This window comes from Rhincodon typus, chromosome 7 (genome assembly GCF_021869965.1).
Source record: "Rhincodon typus isolate 14 chromosome 7, sRhiTyp1.1, whole genome shotgun sequence".
Taxonomy (NCBI): Eukaryota; Metazoa; Chordata; class Chondrichthyes; order Orectolobiformes; family Rhincodontidae; genus Rhincodon; species Rhincodon typus.
In genome coordinates, this window is record NC_063338.1 from 68,443,773 (window position 1) to 68,470,410 (window position 26,638).

Sequence of the window (26,638 nt, forward strand, 5' to 3'; positions counted from 1 at the left end):
CCTTCTTCAGAAAATTTTCTGAAGAAGGGTCTAGACCCGAAACGTCAGCCTTCCTGCTCCTCTGATGCTGCTTGGCCTGCTGTGTTCATCCAGCTCTACACCGTGTTATCTGTGAAACATTGCTGTTATTGTAAATGATTCTGGTGGTGCTGACTTTGGCGTTTCAGCAGCTTTTTGGATATTCTTGGTTGTACAATTAGCTGAAAGGAGTTGAAGTAGTTTTCTTTAACAGTGGCTTTACTGATGAGTTGTTTTCAGCAAAGAAAGAGACCTTGTTTTTTTTTAATCCGTGCGTTCAATGTTATCTAATGGAATTTCTCAGCTGTGCTCCCTCACAGCATACCTTAGCACAATGGAACTTGAACCACAAGCTAGCATACTAGCAGACCTGCTTTCTAACACACTGGCACACATTGTGACCATGGTTTGAAGTTGGTTTTTAAACCCAAATCATCCAAGGTGCTATAAAACGTAAATTATCATTTCACTTCGTTTTATTTCTCTTTCATTTGGAAGATGGAGAGGTGTTGGGGGTTTATTTGCTGGTTCAGTTACAGTGCTTGAACAGTGATTGCTGGCAGCTAAACTATTACTTTTGCAATGTTCAACTACAAGGTACATGCTCGGTATTGGATTTTGCCTCAGACTTTGGATGATAAGTTTTACAACTAAATGACAAACTATGGTGCATAGTTGACAAACACAAGGAGATAACTGAGTACATGTCATTGGAGTCTCAGTTGTTATCTTGCTAAGTGTCATATTACAGCACAGATGTGGTGGGACTTGACTTTGCCTATACCTTTTTTATTATGTATAATACTTGTTTGAGACAAATTAACAAAACAAATTGGGGTAAAGCATATGTAGACTGTGTGACAGTTTTATCGTAAAATCTCTTTATTATCATTTAGAATCCATGAAATACTCTGTTATTGTAAAACACTCTTCCATTTGATGCAACTCTAAATCATTAGTGACATCGAAACCTAATCCTGTTGTTGATAAGTAATGCATCCCAGAGTAAATGAGTACTTTCATTGCACATTTCAAATTTTTCTGAGCAGAGATTCTAGAATGTTATGAAGTGCATTGGCTATCTAGAGGAGGAATGGAAGTTAATTTCCTCAATATTCCAAAAACTTGCAAATCTAATGTATTACTTTTAAAATCTAGCCATCATTGAGTATGAGGCAAACACACAACCAATGTGTGTCCAAGATCCCAAAAGTAGAATCGGAGATAAATGAACTAGTTAATCTATGACAGTGGCATTAGATTCTCCGTGAGAAAGCTGGGAAATTCTCTCCTCTTCAAATGGTAAAGGGTTGCTCAGCAGAAATCATTGTCTAGCTACTGGTGACACCTTTATCTGCAAATTTAGTAGAAAATTCCCAACATACATTTGTCTGAAATGGCAAATCTTTTCCAAGTTTAATTTCCTTTTGACATCAGCCATAAAGGATCTCTGACATCCTGCAACAGTGATGTGCACAAACAGATTAAGCAGTCAATTGCTTTAAAAAAAAGGTCATAGTAAACCAGGAAATAAAATGCACCTATTATTCTCTATCTTTAAGCATTGTAAAGGGAGCAAAATAAAGACTGGAACATTCAGATGGGGCCTAAGGTAAATCTTTAACAAAATATTTTTTATTACTTTAAAAATACCGTAATTTTTAACATCATAATGAAAACAACTGACTATCCCCAAATATAAAAACTGAGCTTAACAGCAGAAAAGACGTTGGTCAGTAGTCATGACAGCACACTGTTAAGAACCCAGTTTCAGCTCATTCAATAAGGCATAATTTTTTAACAGGTTTTTATGCCAAGATTAATTATGTAAGAAGAGGAAGTTAATATAAACTCAAGCTATTTCTAAGATTTTAATCAAAGAGGACATCAACAAAAGCATCTTGTAAAGGAGCAGGGAATCACTGACATCAATTTCTGCATTTGTTTGCAGGTGCCAGAAGCTGGTGTCAGTTTCATAGTGGTAATGATGGTTAACGCTGACAGTTTAAAATTGCAAAATTTGGACTCACAACAGCTCAACTAACAAGGTTGGCAGATGTATAGGATGTTGAACACTGTAGATGTGATAGATTGCGCATGGAACTCAGAACAAATGCTTTTTAATTGGATGTAGAGAAAGTGAATAGTAAGCAGGAATGTGGATGTATTAAAGATGCAAGACTACAATTGGTAATAAGGAAGTTAAAGATTTCTTAAATGAGTACTTTGCATTTCATTTCAGGTAGTGTGAGGCCAAAATAAAATACTACGATTAAACCTAAGAGATAGCAGAGTAACATAATGGTTTTAGAAGGTTGTGCCTGTGCTGAAGGGCTTGAATCCAATGAATGGTTTGCTTCAACTTGTTACCAAATCTCTTGTCTTGGATGCAAGTAAAAAGAAATATACATGTAATTTTGTACGTGGCACTAATTTAGGAAGTACAATACATTATTGGATGGAGATGAAAGTTACAAAAGAACTGAGTGACAAGAAAGATGAATTTCAGTTTGGAGACATGAGATCATCCACTTTGGATTTAAGAAGGACAAATTAGAATATTTATTTTGTAGATGAGAAGGTAGCAGCTACAGAGAAGCTAATTTAATTAGGTGTTATTCTTCACAAAATCTGAAATTTGATGATGCTCACTTAGACCCCACCTGATGCAGCATGTTCAGTTTTGAACACTCTGTCTTAAGAAGGACATGTTGACCTAAGAAGTACATTTTCACACACAGTTACAAAAATCTGTGTCAAAAGGATGTGGATTTAAATCTTCAAGTTTAAGATTGATAGGTTTTTTGTTGGATAACAATACCAAAGGATATGGAACAATGGTTGTCAAATGTAGTTAAGGTACAGATCAAGGAGTTAATTTAATGGTGGATAGGCTGAACGGGCCAAAAAAGCACATTCCAGTTCCTAAGATATTTTAGCGAATGTTAGTTGTGCAGTGATTATTGCAAACGTTTGCACTCAAAAATCAATGGAGCCCTTTATTCCATTTGCCTCCTTACATTCATTAGGTGTGTTTTTTGACAGGTCAGGAGGTAAAAAGTTATTCCTTCTTCATTTCATTTAATACTTCTCTGTAATGTTATATACCTTGGGGCTGCAATCTTCTTCATAGGAAAGCAAGTCAGTTTTAGCTTCAAGCTGTTCATCTTTCTCGAAATGAAACATCTTATTGTTTCCTATGATGAAGTTAAACGTTGAAGGAATATGAATATTTACTTCCTCAAACTGTTTAAATGAATAATCTAAATATTCAGACTGCTGTGTTCACTTAAAACAATCAACAGCTTATCCCTGACCACATTTTCCATTGCCTCAATTGAACTCACTAGAACATTAAATGTTTCACTGGTCATTTTAAATATTTTCAGCAAATTATTCTGAGAGCTGTTTCTAGTAATTTAATATTTAAAATGTGTGTACATTTCTGAATTCACTGTATCTGTAAAGTAAGATCTTCACATTAATATTCAGCTAAATATTTGTTGCTATTCAGGAGTTATTCAAAGATCTTAAACTTCTTTTGCATATCAGTTAAACTTTAAACATGATTATTTTACAATGTTTCCTTTTATGGATGGACAGAGTAAGTTAATCTATACAGAATGGGCTTGATATTGACAAATTCAGAGTCAAGCTCTTTCACTCATCAATGAGCACAAATATAAGTGGTGCCAATTTTTGATTTTTGTTTCCCAGTCAAATTTCTGACGTATGGAGACCTGCAGTTAGAAGGAAAGAAACCATATGCTGCTTTCATTCTCCATTAGGTATGTTTGGAAAGCCACAGACTGGAATGAGTGCCAGGTGAAGCCTCTACTCAGTCAGCAAGACCGACGCAGAAGCAATGAATCAACTTTGTGCGGAAGTGGCATCCAGGCTCGAGAGGTTTACTGTGCACAGAAGACAGGGGAAGTTAGCAAACAACATTTAAAAGAAGGTATTATATTCATGCATACATTTCTGAATTTTCCTTGTTTGTAGAAATATAAACCTTTTTCTGCTAAGGTACCTTGGGGGATTATGTGTCAGGGCTGGCTTGAGAATGTTGACAGGTTTAATCATGATGTTTCAGCCATTAGGGTGTCAGGCAGGATAAATAAATGAGCTGGACATTTCCTGCTCAGTAGTTTCACATGGACGTATAGCTTCAGATGTCTATACTAGTGAGCTTCCTAGTTAATGTTATGTATCGAGGGCATCTTATCTTAAAACACTAAACTGCATACTATCAACAGATAAAATCTTACATGTTCCAGTAATTGACTTTTGCCAGAATTTACTGATTCAGTTTGTGCCACTAGTACAAAGGAGAGCACCATGAGTACAATTCAACACTGTAGCAGGTCTTATATGAAGTTGAATAATGAACGGCAATGCTAAGAATTACAAGGAATGTGTGCTATAGCAACTTCTATTCCTCTGACTACTGTAAACTGTTTATAGGTTTCACAATACAGTCATATTTCTTTTCTATCTGGAAAATAATGTAGATTTTTTTGGAAGTAGAAATAGAGAAATTGGTGCTAAATTCAAAATATTCTGGGAATGAAGGAAAATATTAGATTTTTGTTTGTCACATTGCTTCAGGGAAGTCACTGTATTCCTCATAGAGCTAAAGTATGAACAAATACTTATGAACTCCTGTAATGCTGGTTCCACTCTATGAAACACGGTGCTATTGCTTCTCTCACCCTGTACGTCACACTAATGTCGCCTATAAAATATGCCAGATCAGCAATAATTCTCATTTTCACACCTGGAAGTGAATACACTATATCCATCTTCTTCACCAATCTTTATCCATTGATTAACCTATCAACCCAATGTTCGTTCCTGTCTTTCCATTCTGTGTATAATTTTTGGCTTCTTTGCTTGCCTGCTCATCTTTATTGTTCACTCCTTGCAGATTGCAACTAACAAACAGTTACAAGAAAAAAGCCTTTAGTGTGGTCTCTTAACTTAGCACCATAAACATTTTTACAGAAATATTTCAGAAGCATTCCAACTTGTGATTTCACTGAAGCTGTTACATATATTTTAAGTAGGTGTGATTAAGGCAGATGTCAAATTCTTAAAAGGTACAGTCCAATTCTGAGAATTTAACCACAAGTCAAAGATGTAAGATACTGATGTAACTTAGAATATTTTCCTTCTATTTCTTTAAAGTTGTGGGAGGATTGTGGTGTATTTTATCAATATGATTTATGAACCAACTAAGGTTGAATGACACATTAATAGTAAATCAGGGAAATAATCACATCAGTAACACAGTGAATGGTTGGTTCACATAGTCCACCATTGGGAAAGACTTATCATAAACTTTATCTGAGAACATTTCTATGAAATATGTTTGATCTACCTGTCTTGATGAAGTTCAAGTGGCTTTTTAAAAATAGTGTAGCCTGGTCAGGGACATAGATCCTTGTATATTAATTTCCTCAGACCATGTTAGCTGAAATTCACGGTAATAAGTATTTTTCATTTTTGTGGTTGAGATATTATTAGTACTAAAAAGAAAACTGTTGTACTTTATGCCTTTGACAAATGTAGAGATGGCATATGAGTTTCTATGTCTGAACAGGAACATTTACAATGCTTCTAAAATGTCTGCTTTCATGTTTACAACTTCTTGTTTCAATTTAATTTTCCTTTCTCTGTAATCACGCACAAACAGAAGTGTCAACAGACACTGAATAATTGAACACTAGATATTTTTCCCCTTCTAAAACTAAAATAAATTAATGCTTTAAATTAAATATCCGAACGGTATACACATGTACTTTGAGTCATTTCTTCAGCATGACCACTTTCTCCAAGTATAGTACAGAAATGGTTGTGATTTGAAAATTGTTGATAATTTGAGATCCACAGCTTAAGGCTGGAGGCTCCACATGATCAGGTCTCTGAGACAAATCAATGTTACAGTTTTTCATCAGAAAGTGAAATGCATTCTCCTAATCACTACCCTTGAAATACCCTCGTCTGCTTGCTTTCAGCATCTCATATTCCGATTCCATTGTCATCCAACAGATACACATCGGTATTATACAGCCACTTGATCTGCTATGATGCTGAGAGAGATGATTTGCGTTTGTGATTTTTCGGGCAGTTCAAAAATGACCTGACTGGGTTCAGAAGCAAGTGTAGTCTTTCACCTATTAAGGAGTTCATTCAGAGAAGTTAAGGGAATAAGTTACCAAACAAGTTGAGATTGCAACTTCAAGATCAGAATTGTTTGATTAGAAATTTTGATGCTATTAGAAGCTGAAAAAGCCTAAGCTATCAGTTTTGTGAGAGCTCAAATGGGAAGATTGCATAGATCACAGGTCAGAAGCTAAGGAGAATCAATTAAGTCAACCTTATGATTTTGATGTCGACGTGTAATTGCTCGGATTTGCATCACTATATAGTAATGGTGTTGGGAAATAATTTGAAACTTGTTTTGCTTTGTAATTTAAGACTTTTTGAAAAGTCTTTATCTATATCAATTGACTTGTCTTCCCTTTTTTATTCTCTTTATCCTCTGTGTAATAAACTATTCTGTAGTTAAAGAAGCTCTTAGGCTTATGTGATTATGCTTTAGTGACTGACCACTACGTTTACCACAGTAAATAAAATATCTTTCAAGCTAGGCTTCATTTTGGGATATCACTTGTCAATTAGCATATTTAGCTGGAATACTTCCATAGGGGTATAATGCCGCTACATACACTGCAGCTGTTCAATAAGGACCCTCACCCCTGTCATCATGCAACTAGTGGAGCCAAAGGTTGGCAGGAGAAGCAGTAGCTGAATAATAGGCTACAAAGAAGTCTTTTTTCTGGTGCAGAGATAGTAGGAACTGCAGATGCTGGAGAATCTGAGATAACAAGGTGTAGAGCTGGATGAACACAGCAGGCCAAGCAGCATCAGAGGAGCAGGAAGGCTGACGTTTCAGGCCTAGACCCTTCTTCAGAAATGGGGGAGGGGAAGGAGGTTCTGAAATAAATAGGGAGAAAGGGGGAGGCGGATAGAAGATGGATAGAGGAGAAGATAGGTGGAGAGGAAACAGACAGGTCGAAGAGGCGGGGATGGAGCCAGTAAAGGTGAGTGTAGGTGGGGAGTTAGGGAGGAGATAGGTCAGTCCAGGGAGGATGGACAGGTCAAGGGGGCGGGATGAGGTTAGTAGGTAGGAGATGGGGGTGGGGCTTGAGGTGGGAGGAAGGGATAGGTGGGAGGAAGGACAGGTTAGGGAGGCAGGGACGAGCTGGACTGGTTTTGGGATGTGGTAGGGGGAGGGGAGATTTTGAAGCTTGTGAAGTCCATATTGATACCATTGGGCTGCAGGGTTCCCAAGTGGAATATGAGTTGCTGTTCCTGCAACCTTCCGGTAGCATCGTTGTGGCACTGCAGGAGGCCCAGGATGGACATGTCCTCTGCGGAATGGGAGGGGGAGTTGAAATGGTTCGCGACTGGGAGGTGCAGTTGTTTAGTGCGAACTGAGCGTAGGTGTTCTGCAAAGTGGTCCCCAAGCCTCCGCTTGGTTTCCCCGATCTAGAGGAGGCCACAATGGGAACAGCAGATGCAGTATACCACATTAGCAGATGTGCAGGTGAACATCTGCTTGATGTGGAATGTCTTCTTGGGGCCTGGGATGGGGGTGAGGTGGGAGGTGTAGGGGCAGGTGTAGCACTTTCTGCGGTTGCAGGGAAAAGTGTCGGGTGAGGTGGGGCTGGAGGGGAGTGTGGAGCGGACAAGGGAGTCACTGAGAGAGTGGTCCCTCCGGAAGGCAGATAAGGGTTGGGGAGGGAAAAATGTCTTTGGTGGTGGGGTCGGATTGCAGATGGCGGAAGTGTCGGAGGATGATGTGTTGGATCTGGAGATTGGTGGGGTGGTACGTGAGGACGAGGGGGATTCTGTTTTGGTTGTTATTGTGGGGAGGGGGTGTGAGGGATCAGTTGCAGGAAACTCGCACTAAACAACTGCACCTCCCAGTCGCGAACCATTTCAACTCCACCTCCCATTCCGCAGACGACATGTCCATCCTGGGCCTCCTGCAGTTTCACAACGATGCTACCCGAAGGGTTGCAGGAACAGCAACTCATATTCCGCTTGGGAACCCTGCAGCCCAATGGTATTAATGTGGACTTCACAAGCTTAAAATCTCCCCTCCCCCTACCGCATCCCAAAACCAGCCCAGCTCGTCCCTGCCTCCCTAACCTGTCCTTCCTCCCACCTATCCCCTCATCCCACCTCAAGCCCCACCCCCACCTCCTACCTACTAACCTCATCCCGCCCCCTTGACCTGTCCGTCCTCCCTGGACTGACCTATCCCCTCCCTAACTCCCCACCTACACTCACCTTTACTGGCTCCATCCCCGCCTCTTTGACCGGTCTGTCTCCTCTCCACCTATCTTCTCCTCTATCCATCTTCTATCCACCTCCCCCTCTCTCCCTATTTATTTCAGAACCCCCTTCCCCTCCCCCAATTCTGAAGAAGAGTCTAGGCCCGAAACGTCAGCCTTCCTGCTCCTCTGATGCTGCTTGGCCTGCTGTGTTCATCCAGCTCTACACCTTGTTATCTCTTTTTTCTGGCGCAGTCTGGTATATCCCCTGGGGATCCTAGCACTGATCGTTGTGATACCCCAATAGTTACTGTGCCATTTGGAAAAGTAGTTGTTTATTCCTGCTCTTTATTTCCTGTCCACCAATCAGTTCTCTACCCATCTCAATACACCACACTTTATCCCATGAGCTTTCATTTCTCACTCTAATCTCTTATTCTGGACTTTGGTGAAAGCCCTCTGAAATTGAAAATAAATCACTTTCATGGGCACCCCTCATTGACTCTACTAGTTACAGCCCCGAACAATTCTACTGGAATTCTAATATATTAGAATTTCCCTTTCATAAATCCCTGCTAACTCTGTCTGATCTTGCCAATAATTTCTAAGTGCTAAACTATTAATTCTTTCATAAAGGACATTTCTCCCATTACCAACATCAGACTGACTATTCTATTAGTTCTGTCTTTCTTTTGCTGCCTCCCTTCTTAAATCAAGGGTTTACATTAGTTACCATCCAAATTGCAGGAGCTGTTCAGAGTCTTAGAATTGTGGAAGATCACCATCAATGTTTCCACTATCTCCAAAGCCACTTCCCGAAGTACCCTGGGATATAGATTATCAGACCCTCTGCATACAACTGCCTTCAATCCAATCAATTTTCTCCATGCAATTCCCATGTCGATGCTGATTTCCTTTGGTATCTTCTTCTCTAAACATTGTGGTCTCCAACAGTTTTGCTATGTTATTCATGTTCATCTTTGTGAACACAGAACCAGAGTATGTACTTAGTTGGTCAGCCATTTCTTTGTTCCCCATTATACATTCCCCTGTTTCTGATTTGTAAGGGACATCCATTTGTCTTCACTGTTCTTCTTCTTCAAACACCTTTCTTGCCTTGTCTTACCACACTCACTAAATTAATTACCTATCAAGTCTGTATGGTGTCTCCCATATTCAATTTCTACCCCATCTTACTTAAGCCGTTCTTGGTACAACTTGCTACTCAGCGGATGTCTATTGAAAGAGAGGCATTCCTTGCATCTGTGCCATCTACAGAAAGCTGCTGTCTATCCAGATGGGCACTGGCATTCTGAAGCTGCCGTGCTTGTTGATGGACAGAATCTGAATGTGATGGGAAAGGCAAAATGGCCTCTCTTTCCTCTTACCCTCTCTTTTCTCCATCCCCACATTATGCCACACCAGTCACCCCGCATGTGTTCATATGTTCCTGACTTGGATGAATCCCCCGCTGCCATTGCATCCTTCCCATCCAAACTCTACTATATCTCCTTTTGCAAATCCTGCTGCCCCAGCCACCTTCACTATTGTACAGCGCCCCTGCCCAGAGCCTACGTCCCCCATTCCAGAATAGTATACTGCTGAGGCTCAGTCCTGTGGCAACAACTGCACTTGGAATCCCCCTTTCCTTTTGCTCCTAGTGGATGGACTATTGGACCGATCTGACCACTGACACAACCAGGCACCCCTGAGCAAGCTCACAGCGGGAGGTGCTAGCCTTGTGGAATTATCACTAGACAGTTAATCCAGAGACCCAGGTAATGTTCTGCGGACCTGGGTTTGAATCCCTCCAGGCAGATGGTGGAATTTGAATTCAATAAAAATCTGGAATGATGACCACAAATCTATTGCCAATTGTCAGGAAAAACCCATCTGGTTCACTCATGTCCTTTAGAGAAGGAAACTGCCATCCTTACCTGGTCTGGCCTACATGCGACTCCAGACCCCTGCAATGTGGTTGACTCTTAACTGTGCCCTGGGCTATTAGAGATGGGCAATAAATGCTGGCCTAGCCAGTGACGTCCACATCCCATGAATGAAAATGTGTTCACACACTGTTGCCTATAGTTCTGCTCAAGTATACGGCTTTATCCCCCGGATGTGCTGCAATGGAGCCAAAGCACTGACTGTACCCACTCCCTGGACTATGGAGGCATGGGCCCCCTGACCTCCAATGGATGCCCGACTGTGACTTATTTCCTGGATTTGCATGGGAGCCTGCTCTTGACTTGGACCACCTGACTGATAAGCTCATCCATGGACTTCTATGGGGACTAGTCTCCGAAAGGTTGGCTGCTTGCACGCTGCATGTGTCGTGAGTTTACCATGTAAGCCGCTGACATACGGAGCTGGTGTAAGATTGACACAGCACAGTGCCAGTTGTGTGCTCTCCAGACTGAGGACTGCCTAGCTCCTCCCTAACTTTTAACAAGGTTCTGTGCTTTAACTATCTTGCACTCATCTCCCCTAATTACCCTTAATTTATCTTATACTAATGGATACAGACTAATTAATCCTCGCAAGGATAACATTTATGGTGGGAAAAAAGATCCAGCTGTTGTAAGAACTAAGAATTTTTCAACAAATTATTTACCTGCAGCTCTGCTTTGAACCTTTTCATGGGCTTCTATGCCTCTCTCCAGGTTCATTATATTACATTTTTCAACATTAATTGTAATCTTTTCCTGACAGGGCCCATTCCCATTGCAATTAGATCTGATTGTGTAGGCTGAGTTTTCTCATTCATAGCTTTATCCCCAAACATATTTGTGTCATTTATGAATCTGCCCATCGTTTCCTCAGCACTTTCATCAAAATTATTAGCTTTTGGATAGAAAGGGGACCATCACAAATCTCTGCAGGAGATTTACTACAAATCATCTCTGTGCGGAACTGCTATCATCAATCACAACGTTCTGCTTACAGAAAAGCAAGACATTCCTTATTCACCCAAGGATCTGCCCTCTTTTCTCAGCTGACTCTGTATAGATTAATCTACTTTCAACACTGCAAAAAGCCATTTTAAAAATCTGAATACCCTACATGCCTTGGGAAATGTTTCTTTGTCAACTCAGAAACCTCTTCCAAAAATTCAACCAGATTGTTGAAAAATGACCTTCTTTCCCACAAACACTCGGAGGTCCCTTTAAATCCTTCCAGGGTACAGGCAAATATCCTTTAGTAACCTGCCTGTAACTGAAACTAAATTATTCACTCATTGTTACAGAAGCTGAAGTTGCTGGAAAAGCTCAGCAGGTCTGGCAGCATCTGTGAAGAGAAATCAGAGTTAACATTTCGGGTCCGGTGACCCTTCCTCAGAACTGAGGACCCGAAATGTTAATGCTGATTTCTCTTCACAGATGCTGCCAGACCTGCTGCGCTTTTCCAGAGCCTCTGTCTTTGTTTCTGATTTACAGCATTCTCAGTTCTTTTGGTCTTTATTGCCTCATTGTTTCTTGGTCTTTGCAATTTTCAACATAGTGTTATATTAGAAGCCACATTGAAAATGATTTATTCTACTGTTGACCCAGCGATAGTGAAGGAACAGCAATATATTTCCAAGTCAGGGTGGTGAGTGCCTTAGAGGGGAATGTGCAGTTAGTGGTGTTCCAATGCATTTGCTGCCCTTATCTTTCTAGATGGACGTGATCATGGATTTGGAAGATGATGTCTAAGGATCCTTGGTGAATTTCTGTGGTGTATCTTGTATTTAGTACACATTGCTGTTACTAAAATTCATTGGAGGGAGTTAAGGTCCCTCACCACCATCTACAGATGCGCCATTGAAAGCATACTGTCTGGGTGCATAATGGCCTGGTATGGCAACTGCTCTGCCCAGGACCGTAAGAAACTGCAGAAGGTGGTGTGCACAACCCAGGCCATCATGGAAACCAACCTTCCATCCAGAGACTCCATTTACCTGACTTGTTGCCGAGGAAAGGCAGCCAACATCATCAAAGACCCATTGCACGCTGGTAATGACCTCCTATGACCTCTTCCATCAGGCAGAAGATACAGAAGCCTGAACACATGCACGAGCTGGTTCAGGAACAGCTTCTTTCTGGCCGTTATCAGCCTGTTGAGTGGACTCTAGCCTCAAATAATGTAACCTGCAATGTAACCCGTATGCCTCTAAGTCTTTTTGATCTGTAAGTCCTTTGCTTGCTGTGATCTACCTGTACCGCTCATAAACAAAGCTTTTCACTGTAAAAACCAAAAGAACTGCGGATGCTGTAAATCAGAAACAAAAACAAAGTTGCTGGAAAAGCTCAGCAGGTCTGGCAGCATCTGTGAAGGAGAAAACAGAGTTAATGTTTCGGGTCTGCTGACCGCTTTTCACTGTATTTCAGTACATGTGACAAGCAAAGAATCAATCAACAATGTTTGTGGATGTGATAGCAATCAAGCAGGCTGCATTGACTTGGATGATGTCAAGCTTCTTTAGTGTTGTTGGCATTGCACCCATCCAAGCAAATGGGGAGTATTCCATCACACTCCTGACTTACGGCTTGTAGATGGTGGACAAACTTTGGGAATTCAGGATGTGTGTTGCTCGCTTCAAGATTCCTTGCCATTGAACTGCTTTTGCAGCCACAATATTTACAGGGCTAGTCCAGTTCGGTTGCCGGTCAATGGTAAGCCTCCAGGATGATAATGAGGAATTTAGTGATGGAATTGTCATTGGATGTCAAGGAGCGATGGTTATATACTCAATTGTTGGAAATGATCATTGCCTGATACTTGTGTGACATGAGCGTTACTTGCTAGCTTTCAGCCCAAACCTGGATATTGTTCAGGTCTTGCTGCATTTGGACACAAACTACTTTTAGTCTCTGAGGAATTGTGTATGTTGCTGAATATCGAAGTTTGCTGAATATCATCAGCAAACTTCCCCACATCTGACCTTATGGTAGAAGGAAGCTTATTGGAGCAGCTGAAGATGGTCGGGCCTAGAACACTACCCTGAGGAACTCCTACATTAATATCCTGGAGCTGAGCTGACTGAATTCCACCAATCATATTTCTTTATGCCAGGTATATTTTGAAATAGTTTTCCCCTGAATTCCCACTGATTTCAATTTTTTGCCAGAGCTTCTCGATGCCACATTTGGTCAAATGCAACCTGGATGTCAAGAACAGTCACTTCCATCTCACTGTTGGGAATTCAGCTCTCTTGTTCAGATACAGAACAAGACTCTAATGAGGTCAGGAGGTGAGTGTCCCTGGCAGAACCCAAACTGGGCATTAGTGAGAAAACTGTATTTGAGTAAGTGCTACATAATAACACTGTTGACACCTTCCATCACTTTATTGATGATAGAAAGTAGACTGGGGAAGTGGTAATTGGTTAGGTTGAATTTGCAGTGCTTTATTATGTGCAATTTTCCACAATGTTGGGTAGACACCAGTGGTATTGTGGTACTGGATCAGCTTGGCTAGGGGCATGGCAAGTTCTGGAGTACAAGTCTTCAGTATTCTTGATGGAATAATGTCAGGAGCCATAGCCTTTGCAATATCCAGTGCCTCCAACCATTTCTTGATCTCTTGTGGAATGATTTGACCATAAAGGCCATAAGATGTAGGATTCAAGATGTGTTGCTGCAGTTGTAAAGAGCTTTGGTGAGATCACACCTGGAGTTTTGATCACCTTACCTGACAAAGGATGTTCTGGCTATGAAGGGAGTGCAACAAAGATTTACCAGATTGATTCCTGACATATGAAAAAAGATTAGATTGGTTAGGACTACATTCACTGGAGCTTAGAAGAATGAAGGGAAATCTCAAAGAAATCTATAAAACTCTAACAGGAGTAGTCAGGGGTTATCCCTGATGTCTGGGGAGTTTGGAGCCAAGGGTTACAGTCTAAGGATGCATTTAGGACTGAGATGAGGAAAACTTTCTTCATCCAGAGAATTGTGAGCCAATGGAATTGTCTGCCATGGAAAGTTGTTGAAGCCAAAACGTTGAATGTTTTCAAGGCATTAGATTATCGTTGTTGGGGCTTAAAGAATCAGAGCGTTTGGGGTGAAAGTAGCAACAAGACATTGAGTTGGATGAGCAGACATGATCATATTAAATGGTGGACCAGGCTTGAAGAGCTGAAAGGTTTACTCTTCCTATATTCTATGTTTCTAAGAGCAGAAGTAGGCCATCCAGCCCATTGAGTCTGCTTTGCCATTCAATGAGATCATGTGATCTGATAATCCTTAACTGTACTTTCCTGCCTTTTCCCTATGGTCCACGATACCTTTGCGAATTAAAAATCTATCACAGCCTTGAATAAAAGTTAATGACCCAGCTTCAACAGCAACCACCTTAAAGAATTCCACAGATTCACTACTCTCTGAGAAGAAATTCCTCCTCATCTCTGTTTTAAATTTGTGACCCCTTATTCTGAGATTATGCTCCCAGTCCCACAAGGGTCTCTCCATATCCAACTTGTCAAGCGTATAAGAATCTTGTATGTTTCAATAAGGTGATCTCTCATTCTTCAGTATTTCAAAGAGGACACACTCAATCTGCAGGTGTCTTATTGGTCTTTATGCCTTTGCGTAGGACAAATTAGGCAGTAATACATGTTGAATTAGAGGGCCCTGGGGAGCACTGAAGATCAGAGGGTCCTTGCTGTGTACATATACTGGTCCATTAAGGTATGTCAGGAACCGTGGTTCGAATGGTTGAGAAGGCCTTTGGTATACTTGCCTTTATTATTCAAGGCATAGAGCTTCAGAGCAGGGAGGTTATGCTGGAACTGTATGAACAGTTAGTTAGGCCACAGCAAGAGTATTGTGTACTAAAAGCCACATTAAAGTGGGGAATGTGATAGCACTGGAGTGAATGTGGAGGAGATTTATCAGGATGTGGCCTGAGTTGGAGAGTTTGTTATGAAGAGAACAAAGGATTTTTCTGTTTACAATTTCTATTTTTGTTTCTGATTTCCAGCATCCCCAGTTCTTTTGGTTTTTTACTCAGAGGGTGGTGGGAACCTGGAGCTCATTGCCTGTAAGGGTGGTAGAGGCAGAAACCCTCATAATATTTAAGAAGTGTTTAAATGTACAGTTGCATTGATAAGGCATGCGAAGCTATGAGCCAAGTGCTGGAAAATGGGTTCAGAATAGTTAGGTGTTTGTTATTGACTGACAGCCTTTTTTCTGTACAGTTGTCCCATTAGTTTCTCTAACACTTATTCTCTAGCGATTAGTTATTGAATTTATTTTCCCTACTCCTTTTGCTTCTTGAATAATTTCTAATTTTGAAATGTTTTTCATGTCTTCTGTCATAAAAACTGATACAAAATATTTATTCAACTTCTCTGCTATTTCCTGGTTCCGCAATATTATTACCCCAGCATCATTTTCTAAGCAGCTTATGTTGGTTTTGGCCTCTGTCTTCCTTTTTAAATATTTAATGATGCTCTTGCTGTCTGCCTTGATATTACTTGCAATTTTAACCTTAAAGTTCATTTTCTCCCTCTCTATTACTTTTTATTGTTGGTTTTTAAAACTTTCCAAATTCTCTGCCTTGCAATTAAGCTTTACCACATTGTAAGTTGTTTCTTTCAATCTTATGCTATCCTTAACTTCCCTGGTTAACCATGGTTGACTTATCCTTCCTAGAACCCTTCTTCCTCACTGGAATATATCTTTACTGTGAGCCATCAACTATTTTCTTAAACATCTGCAGACAGTGTTCAGGAAAGATTTACCAGGATGTTGCCGAGACTGGAGGGTTTGCGTTACAAGGAGAAGCTGGATAGTTTGGGACTTCTTTCACTTGGAGTGTGGGAGGTTGAGGGGTAGAGGTTTATAAAATCATGAGGGGCAAAGGTCTTTTCCCCAGGGTTGATGAGTTCAAAACTAGGGGACAAATTTTTAAGGTGAGACAAGAAAGGTTTAAAAGGGACCTGAGCAGCAATGTTTTCACACGGCATGTGATTTATGTGTAGAATGAACTGCCAGAGGACGTGATAGATGCAGGTATAGTTATAAAATTTAAAAGAAATTTGGATAGGTATATGAATAGAAAATGTTTAGATGGATATTGGCAAAACACAGGCAAGTGGAACTAGTTTAAATTGGGAAAATTCGTTGGCATGGAAGAGTTGGACCGAAGGGTCTGTTTCTATGCTGTATGACTCCATGACTCTATCTGCTATTGTTCCTTAACCATCTTTGCTGCTAATCTCCTTCCCCGGTCCACTCCAACAAGATGTTCCCTTGTTCCTTTGTAATTAAGTTTAGCACAGTTGGCTGAAAACTGGCATCTATGCAGCTGGGGACATTTGGAGGAGACCGAGAAGGATCATCCACTCAGCACTTCTAGCTGGAGTTCTTGAACATACTTCAGCCTTATATTTTGCGCTGATGTGCTGGGTTCCTCTATTATTGAGGATGAGGATGTTTGCGAAACCTCCTCCAGTGAGTTTAGTTGTCAATCACCATTCATGATTTGATTTGACAAGAGTAGAGAGATTAGATCTGATCTGTTTGTTGTGGAATCACTTAGCTCTATCTATCACTTGTTGCTTTTGCAGTTTGGCATGCAAGTAGTGCTATTTTGTAGCTTCATCAGTCTGACACCTCATTTTTCGGTTCATCTGGTGCTGCTCCTGATATGGCCTCCTGCACTCTTTGTTGAACAAGTTTTGATTCCTTGGCTTGATGGTAATGGTAGAATGAGGGATATTATGGGCATGAGGTTGCAGATTGTATGGAGCGTAATTCTATTGCTGTTTGTAGCCCATAGCTCTTCATAGATGTCCAATCTCGAGTTGCGAGAACTGTTTGAAGTCTATTCCATTTAACACGGTGATAGTACCACACAACACAATGGAGGGTATTCTCATCGTGAAGATGGGACTTCATCTCCATAAGGACTGTGTGGTGGTTATTCTTACCGATATTGTCAAGGACAGATGCATCTACAGTAGGTAGATTGATAAAGGTGAGTTCAAGTAAGTTTTTCGTTCTTACTGGTTCCCTCACCACCTGCCGAGAAACCAGACTGGCAGCTTTTTCCTTTAGGACCCGATTGGCTTGATCTGTGGTGCTGCAGCCAAAACACTCATGGAAGTGGACATTGATGTCCCTGGCTCAAATGCATTCTGTGCCATTGCCACCCACAGTGTTTCCTCCAAGTGATTTTCAACATGGAGGTGAGGAGCATTGTTTCATCAGCTGAGGGGGTAGGGTTGAGAGCGGGTGGTGGGAAGGTGGTACATGGTAAACAGCAGGACGTTTCCTGCCCACGTTTGACCTGCAGCCATGAGATTTCATGGGTCTGGCGTCAAAGTTGTGAATTCCTAGGGCAAACGTCTCCAAACAGTACACCATTGTGCTGCTATGTCTGCTGAGTTTGTCTTGTGTGTGGGACAGAACATATCCAGGTGATGGTGTCTGGGACATGATCTGTAAGGTGTGATTTGACTGTGTCAGACCATTACTTGACTAGTCTGTGAGACCACACTCCCAATTTTTGGCAATAGCCTACAGATATTACTAAAGAGGACTTTTCAGAGTTGATAGGGTTGGTTTGCAATTATTATTTCTGGTGCTTTAGTTAATGCTACATGGTCCATTTGGTTTTATTTTTTTTTTCCTTTCTAGCAGTTGGTTGAACTGAATGGCTTGCTAGGCCATTTCAGAGGGCAGTTAAGAGTCAATCACTAAGCTGTGGCTCTGGATGCACTCTAAGCACAGATCAGGTAAGGGCAGCAGTTTCCTTTCCTGAAGGTCATTAGTGAGCCAAGACAGGTTTTAACATTGCCCCAACTGAAACGAGTCCTACAGCTGCATTATTCCACAATTTAGCTGTGTCTGCTACATGAATTGATGCATATTTTGTTGCAGTATGTGATTTTTGTTTTAAATCCTGTATGAAACCACTGTTTAAAAAGCAGCATGTATCTCCTAATTTATTTTCCTCTAGGAGAAGAGAAGAAAAGAATTCTCCATGTAGGCAAAGCCTTATGAAACATTGAACAGGGGCATCCCATGCATAGTGATACATTCAAAGCAGTAGTCATGAATGAGAGGACTCACAAACAATTTAACCTCAATTTTTGCTTTGAAATGCAGCATTGTAAAATGGAAAGATTATTGTGTCACTTACTTTTTTCTACAACCTGACAGTGATGAATATGCGAGAGATAGTAGGAACTGCAGATTCTGGAGAATCTGAGATAACAAGGTGTAGAGCTGGATGAACACAGCAGGCTAAGCAGCATCAGAGGAGCAACAAAAGTGACTTCACAAGTAGCTTCCACATTGCAGGATAAGAATTTGAAACAGCATATTGTGAATTTTGGAAATCTGGGGTGGTTGAGGTGGGGGGGGGGGGGGGGGGGGGGGGTGGACAGTGGTTGTGGAAATAAAGTGCTGGAAAGCACTCAAAAGTTAGGCAGTATCAGTTGTCAGAGACAAGCAGAGTTAATGAGTGGAATCTCTCCAATCACTGAACAATGTGGGCAGTGACAAGAAATTTGGGAAAACCAGGTTCTCGATGTTGAGAGCAAAAGATCCAATTCTCTAAACTGTTGTTCAATGCTGAAATAAGAATCTTGCCAGTAAGTGATGACAGGCCTATTTATATCCATTAATATTTTAATATCAATTAGTCTTGCCTTATTTATATACAGAAAGCTGCATGGATGTCAAGCAAGGGTCTGATCCCTCATTGTTTGGGGCTGTTTGGATAGGTTACTCAAGGGAGTGGACCATGTTTAGTCTTGGGGCTCTAATCTACAGATATAATAAAGAAAGGAGTTCTTTTTGGTGTTTGAGTATTGTCAACTGATGGTATTCAAGTACAAGGGCTTGCAGTCTTACTGTGTGTTTTGAAATCTTTCAAATTGCATTAATGTACAAGTAACCTTGTTTATTCTATTTTATCTTACTTTTATGTAATAAATTTCTATTTTGTTGTCAAAGCCAGATCAACAGCACATTCAATGAATGACAATCTCGTGAAATAAAAAAACATAGATATGATCTATCAAGCCAGTCTCCATCTGGAATCTGACTTGTTCAGTAATATCATCATTTGGATTAATACCCACACTGCCCTGTCTCCTTGAGAGGTGAAGGTTCCTCATCCCTCTGTCATATTGTCTTTAATACTCTAAGATTTTGGAGTAGATTTGTAGCTCGGGTTGTGGATGTTGAGGTTGGCGAGCTTGGTGAGCCAACCAACCTCAATGCTTTTAATACTGAGTGCTGATGGCTAGGAAGGTGGCCTATGTGTGCATGTATCTAGTAGACAATCTGTGTGCTGTCCAGTGTTGGTATAATTCTCCAATCTTTGAGTCACCAGTCCCTCTGATAAACCTGTCTGTGTTCTTCCAGCTTTCTGTTTGTCTACATCTGACGAACCTGCCTGCTGCTCCTGTGTCTGCTCATGCATTTCTATGAAGTTCTTAATTGCTGACACAATACAGTCATCTCATGCCTGGGGCTGAGCAAGAGTCTGGTCTCTGGTAGCTCGGAGTGCCAGCAATTTGGGTTGCTTCTTCCTCAGTCACCTGCAGAGTCATGGCACTGCTATACTCAGCAGCATGTGCTACCAGCTCTAATCTAGCTAATATAGTCACCGGGGTGTCAGTACCTGAGCTAGGTGGAAAAATGTCTGCAAAAGGGAGAAAGCCATTTCAAACTTTTCAACAAAAGGCTATCCGCCAAACTGAGATCTGAAAACAAAACATGACTCCAGCATCTGCAGTTCTTACTATCTCTGAGAGAGCTAATGGATGCCTTGCAAATTAATAGAACCACAGCAAAAAGCAGCAGGATCAGGCCACTTAGCCTTCAAACCTGGTCCACCATTCAATATGACCATCGAACGCAGTACCTAGTTCCTGCATTTGCTTCATGTCCTTTGACCATTTTAGCCCTAAGAAGTATATCTAACTCCTTCTTGAAAACATTCAATGCTTTGGTATCAACTGCTTTTTGGGCCAAAGAATTTCATAGGATTTCCACTTTCTGGGTGAAGAAATTTCTCCTCAACTCAGTCCTAAATAGAATCATACAGTCATACAGCATGAAAACAGACCTTTCGGTCCAACTAGTCCATGCCAACCAAGTTTCCCAAAACTAGACTAGTTCCACTTGCGTGCATTTGGTCCATATGCCTCCAAAACTTTCATATTCATGTACCTATCCAAATATCTTTTAAATGTTGTAACTGTACCTGCATCTACCACTTTCTCTGGCAGTTAATTCCACATGTGAACCACTGTCTGTGTGAAAAACATTGCACCTCTGGTCCCTTTTCACTCTTTCTCCTCTCACCTTAAACCTATGCCCCCTAGTTTTGAAGTCCCCAACCCTAGGTGAAAGACTTACGCTCTTCACCTTATGTATGTCTCGCATGATTTTATAAATCACTATAAGGTCACCCCTCAACCTCCTACTTTCCAGTGAAAAATGTCCCAGCCTAACCAGCCTATCCTTATAACTCAAAGCCCCCATTCCTTGCAACATCTTGGTAAATCTTTTCTGAACCTTCCCCAATTTAATAATATCCTTCCTATAGCAAGGCAACCAGAACTGTACAAGTACTCCAAAAGTAGCCTCATTCATGTCCGGTAAAACTCATCATGATGTTCCAACTCTTATATTCAATGGCCTGAACAATGAAGGCTGGGTGTGCTAAATGCCACCTTAACCACCCTCCTACCTGTAACACAAATTTCAAAGAACTATGTATCTGAACCCCTTGGTCTCTCTATTCAACAACACTACCCAGGGCCCTACCATTAATTGATAAGTCCTGCCTTTGTTCATTTTACCAAAATGCAATACCTTGGATTTATCCAAATTAAACTCTATCTGCCACTCCTCAGTCCATTGGCCCAATTGATCAAGATCCCTTTGTAATCTTAGATGATTCTTCACTGTTGACTATATCACCAACTTTATTGTCATCTGCAAACATACCAACCATGCCTCCTAAATGCTCATCCAAATCATTTATATAAATGCAAACAAAAGTGGGCTCAGCAGCAATCCCTGCTGAACATCACTGGTCCCAAGTATCCCATCCAAAAATGGCTTACCCCATATCCTTAGACTGTGACCTTGGTTCTCCAGTCATGTGGAACAACATCGCTGCATTTATCCTGCCTAGCCCTGTTAGAGAACTTGTTAAATTTATATGAGATTCCTCTGCATTCTTCTAAACTCCAATCATATAGTTCTAATCAATCTAATCTCCTTTCATATGTCAGTCTTGCCATCCCAGGAATCAGTCTGGGAAATCTTCATTGCACACCTTCATAGCCAGAACATTATTCCTCAGATGAGGAAAGTAAAACTGCGCACAATACTCCAGATGTAATCTCAAGGCACTATGCAATTTCAGCAAGACATCCCTGCTCCTCTCCATGAATCCACTTGCAATTAAGACCAACATACGTTTCACCACCTGTTGCACCAGTATGCTTACTTTCAGCCAGCAGCATAAAAGGACACTGAGATTATGTTGCATTTCCCCTGTTCCCAATCTATTCTGGGTAAGAGCAATTGTGTTGAGCTCTAGTTTAGACCTGCTCTTAGCAGATCAAATGTGTACACTCTCGGTTCTGTGCGACAGGGTAGGTTTGTGAGACTAGCCCTTGTTGGGCAGGCAGAATGGCACCAATGGGATAGAGATAGAGGGTGAGTGTGTCATTTAAGCAGGACCATACGAACCCAAGAACAGAAGAAATAAATGCAGGAGAAGGACCTTTGTCCCCTCAAGCCTGCTTAACTGTTCTATGAGATAATGCTCTAGGCCCCAATTCCTATTTTCCTGCCAGCTCCTTGATCTCAATTTCTTGATCTTTTAAAAATCTATGTACTTCCTTTCTAAATACTTTCAGGATGTAGCCTCCACAACTCTGGTGTAGAGAATTCCCGACATTCATGACCCTCCAGGAGAAGAGGTTTCTCCACGTTTCGGTTTTGATTAAATGCCCCATTATTCTGTAACTATGTCCCCTAGTTTGAAATTCTCCCGAGTGGAAACATCTTTTTAACATCTACCGTGTCAAGAGCCCTCAGTGTCTAATGTGTTTCAATAAGATCACCTCTCATTCTTCTAAACTCTAATGAATAAAGGCCATCCCTTGCTTGGGTAAAGGATAGCAAACAGGAGGACCCTCCCATAACCTCACTGAGTCATTGGGAAGCTGCTAGCATTTACAAGGGGTTCTGCTATAGTGCAATAGTTCCATTCCAGTGCAATATCTTGTTATAGAAAATTGTGCTATATACATAATTGGGCCTACGGGAATAGTGGGATCAGGGACACACCACCAAAAAAGCGTAACACAAAGGATAGCACTACTGTCAGCAGCTGTTCAGACAGAAGTTCAACTGTGACAGCGGATTTGCAGCAGTTTGAAATCAATGATGGCGAGGCTGAGCTCAAACTTCCACCACCCCCTCCAACCCAGTGTGTAATGAACTGGCACATCAGGTATGGCTTTCCTTACCGTGGACCATTTGCTCCTTCAGGATATACTTCATTGGAGTATTGAATCAAGCAACCAGTTACTTTGGACTATTAAATGAGAATTAATGCCAAGCCAGATTAGGATAGCTGATGGTCAAAGTCGATTTCCGAATGTTTTTGAGAAGGCAAGAGAGGCTTACGAAGGAAATTACAAAACCTAGGAGCTGGGCAGCTGTGAATAAGGTAAGTATGGTAGAGAAATGAAAATGAGGTGTGCACAAGGCTGGAATTGAAAGAACACTGATCTATAAGAGCGTGTTGTGGGATTGTTTGAGATTACAGAAATCGAAATGAGTAAGACTACAGAGGATTTGTTAACAAGAATGAGAATTTTACAATTAAGAGTTATGGAGCAAAGATAGGTAAATGGAATGGAGGTATGTTTCAACCAAAAACCTCCTGGAGCTTGCTTGAAGGGCTAGTCAAAAAGGATGAAGAGCAGCGCCGACAGTAGAGTCACGATGAGTCTCATGATGTCAGCCTGAGCACGGGTAGACGACAGTAAACTGTAGGCAGTGTCACCCTCCGATCATTATCATTTCCTTTTCCTCTTCTGTGCCCTCCTTCTGGCTAGCTTCTGATCACAGGTACACTGTACATATCATTAGTAAAGGGCTCCTGACAGCAAGCTGCCTACTCAATGGAATCGTGTTGTAGCCAAAACAAGTTCGCGTTTTAGAAAAAGCGTTCTCCTGTTCGTCAACTGCATTGTAGCCAATTTGCGTTGTCGGAACACACGGTATAGCAGAGCCTTCTGTACTAGACAGTATTCCATTTGGCTTAAGGTCTCTCCCACTAGTATTTTACCAGTTATGGTGGGATAACATCTTTACATGCACTTGAATTGGCCATTTATGAATCTTAATTAACTTCTAGGCAGCTCAACAATTCTCGACAATCTCTGTTCCTAATTTAGAAGGATTTGGAAAGGCTTGGACATTTCACCCCATCTTCTTTCTAACTGATTCTAGGCTCTCCTCCACCTCCTAGCCCACTCCCAAATGTAGAATTAATTTCAGCCCGTGGTGTGCAGCTTTGAGCATCTCATTTTGGAATAATAAAAAAAATGCATTTTAGACTAACATGGCATTAATAGGAACGAAAAGTTATACCACTTGAGTTGAGCAGATGACAAACGTATCTTGATGAAGCTGTACAAGATTGTGAATGGAGTATGGCCAGGTAAAAAGTGGCAGAGTGTTCTCATTGTCCACCCACACAAACAATCATTTTGGGTAAGAGCAAATGGATTTAAGGAGAAGTTAGAAATACATTATTTATGTCAAAGTTGTTTGCGTGCGCAATTTTAGTCTACTACTCATTGGTTTTTAAAGAAGAATTTACCGCAAGACTGAAGGGTATAGTGAGTCTTCATCAATTTTTTTCTTCATGTGATACAATCTTCAAAACCTTGTTCTCTTGTTTTCTTCAATCCTTTCAACCTCTGCCTTTTTCAAGTAATTACCTAGGCCCCTTTCCCAAGAACTTATGTGCTCTGTATATCATGACAATGAGAGTAAGATGAGGATGCGCTGCAGATCTGCACTTAAAATTCACTGCTATCCATAGTATTAGATTTTCAATTGGAATAATATACTTTCTTCAAACAGCAATTACAGAGATAAGGAGTCGTTTTCCGAGTCTGCAGTACTGACAGGTAGCATCATTTGGCAGTACAGCATATTGGAAAATTTGCCTGCCATCACTAATAATTTTCTATCTTTTTCATTTTAATGGTTGGAAACTCTTTGGCAGCATAAGCCAGAGTTTCTGGTATGTGAATCTTGTTGGTGACGGGTTCTATGTACAAGCAAATTTGTAAAATATCATTTCTCTGAAATATAAATCAAGAAGATAGGTGGGCTTTTGAGCTTCATGTTTGTTTTTATAGTTAGGAAAATTGTATTAGGGGATGTAGATGTCACTGGCAGTTTGCCTTGACTCTTTTGATTTTGAAAAATTGTGTGTGTAATTTTGTATATTATGCAAATCGAAGTTGGAAGTGGAAAATTCTTTTTTTACAAGTTGATATGGTTCGGAAGCACTGCTTGATTCAGCAGTAACTTTCAAAAGGTAATTGGATAAAGGGATAAATTAAGGCGGAGCACTAAGGGCAGAACTATAGGGAATGAGTGAGAGAGGGAGAGTGGATACCGTGTTTGAAGAAGTTGGCACAGGCACATCAGCTGTCTACCTATTTTCTGTGCTGTAAGGTGCAAATATTGTAATCGTTGGGTCAATATCCTGGAATTTCCTTCCTAAGGGCATTATGGATCAACCTACAGCATTTGGGCTGCAGAGTTTCAAGAAGATAGCTCACCACCTCCTTTTCACGAGCAACTAGGTGTGGGCACTGACACCAATGTCCCTCGAGTGGATAAAAAAACCTTTAAATTTTGGATCTCTATTATTTACAGATTATTTTTATCCTACAATGTAAAGTTAAACTACATGCTTCCCCATGCTCACATGCACACAAACAGGCATTTATATCGACACAGACACATATATAGAGGTAGGAAGACATTTGTTTTACAGGCATAGAATGGGCATATTGCAGCTTGTTTTCATGAACCAATGGCCTGCATTCCAAGGATGCTTAAAAGGTATTTGAACCAAAGTTGAGTTGAATGATTTTAAAGAAATTGTTACTCACTGCCTAAAACAGTGTCGCTTATTTATGTTTTTGCAATTTCTTGTACATTGCGATCTCTTCAGTGTGGAAATCCAAAGTCCAGAAGCACCAGTTGACTGGAATTTTTTTGCATAGGACCATGAAATTCACAGATTTATCATTTGTGGTGGTTCAACTAATCACAAAATAAAGGGCTTTATAGTGATTTTAATGGTGTTGCATCTGCTGAAGGAGGGGAAGATAGTAGGACAGCGAGACAGGATAGATGTCAGAGTTTGAAAAGCTGGCTAACTAATTGGAATTAAAATTAATGATTAAAATCTTTCATACATCTTTCACTATATTGTCAATCATTCTGGAAAAGGAACTCAGTTTTGTTTCATATTGAATGTTTATAAACTAGTCATTACTGTTGATAAGGAAGTGGTTCTGAATGTGTTACTGTTGAAATTGCATCAGCTCCAGCCAATCTGATAAATGCTGCACAGTCTTTGAGTGGAGAAATGTTTTGTCTTCCGCGAAGTCCTAATGGAGTCAGATGTCACACACTTGGCTCCTGATTATTGTAATTATTCCAAATTAGTTAATTTTAATTGTGTCATTTGCTATTGTGTAATAAACTTTACCATGTTATGTGAAACAAGTGTATCTTCTTGTTAAGACCCTCACTTGGTCAGTCCTCTACCACTTACAGTGAGATAGATCATTAGATTCGGTACAGAAAGGAATATTCATGGCAGACAACTTTTTCCCACTATGAGCTGTCAATGGTTAGAATCTAGAGCATAATCCAACATGGTGATTCGTATGGGCACTGATGCTATAGTGGCCGAAGGTAACAAAAAGGTAGAGAATCCATTCAAAATGTTTTTGGAGACAAATGAGTTTATTACGTTTAGAAATGTGAAGAAGTCAACTAAGTAGCGTAATTTCCATGAGGAAAGGTACCTTCATTAGACGACATACCACAGGTAGAAGAAATACCTGAAGCATTTCCTCTGGAAAATTTGTCATTCAAACAAACTAGTGATTAAACCAACTCAAATTACTTCAAGACAACAAGGTGCAGGGCTGGATGAACACAGCAGGCCAAGCAGCATCATAGGAGCAGAGAGGCTGACGTTTC

At 40.7% G+C, this 26,638-nt stretch overlaps 1 protein-coding gene across 1 annotated transcript in view; it reads left to right on the forward strand.

Moving 5' to 3' along the window:
• The window catches only part of thsd7ba (thrombospondin, type I, domain containing 7Ba), an 886,244-nt gene that overhangs the window by 356,183 nt on the left and 503,423 nt on the right, over positions 1-26,638 (forward strand). The window contains exon 6 of the mRNA XM_048599575.1: positions 3,807-3,976. Coding sequence (XP_048455532.1) covers positions 3,807-3,976 — 170 coding nt within the window. The remainder of the gene's footprint in view (positions 1-3,806; positions 3,977-26,638) is intronic.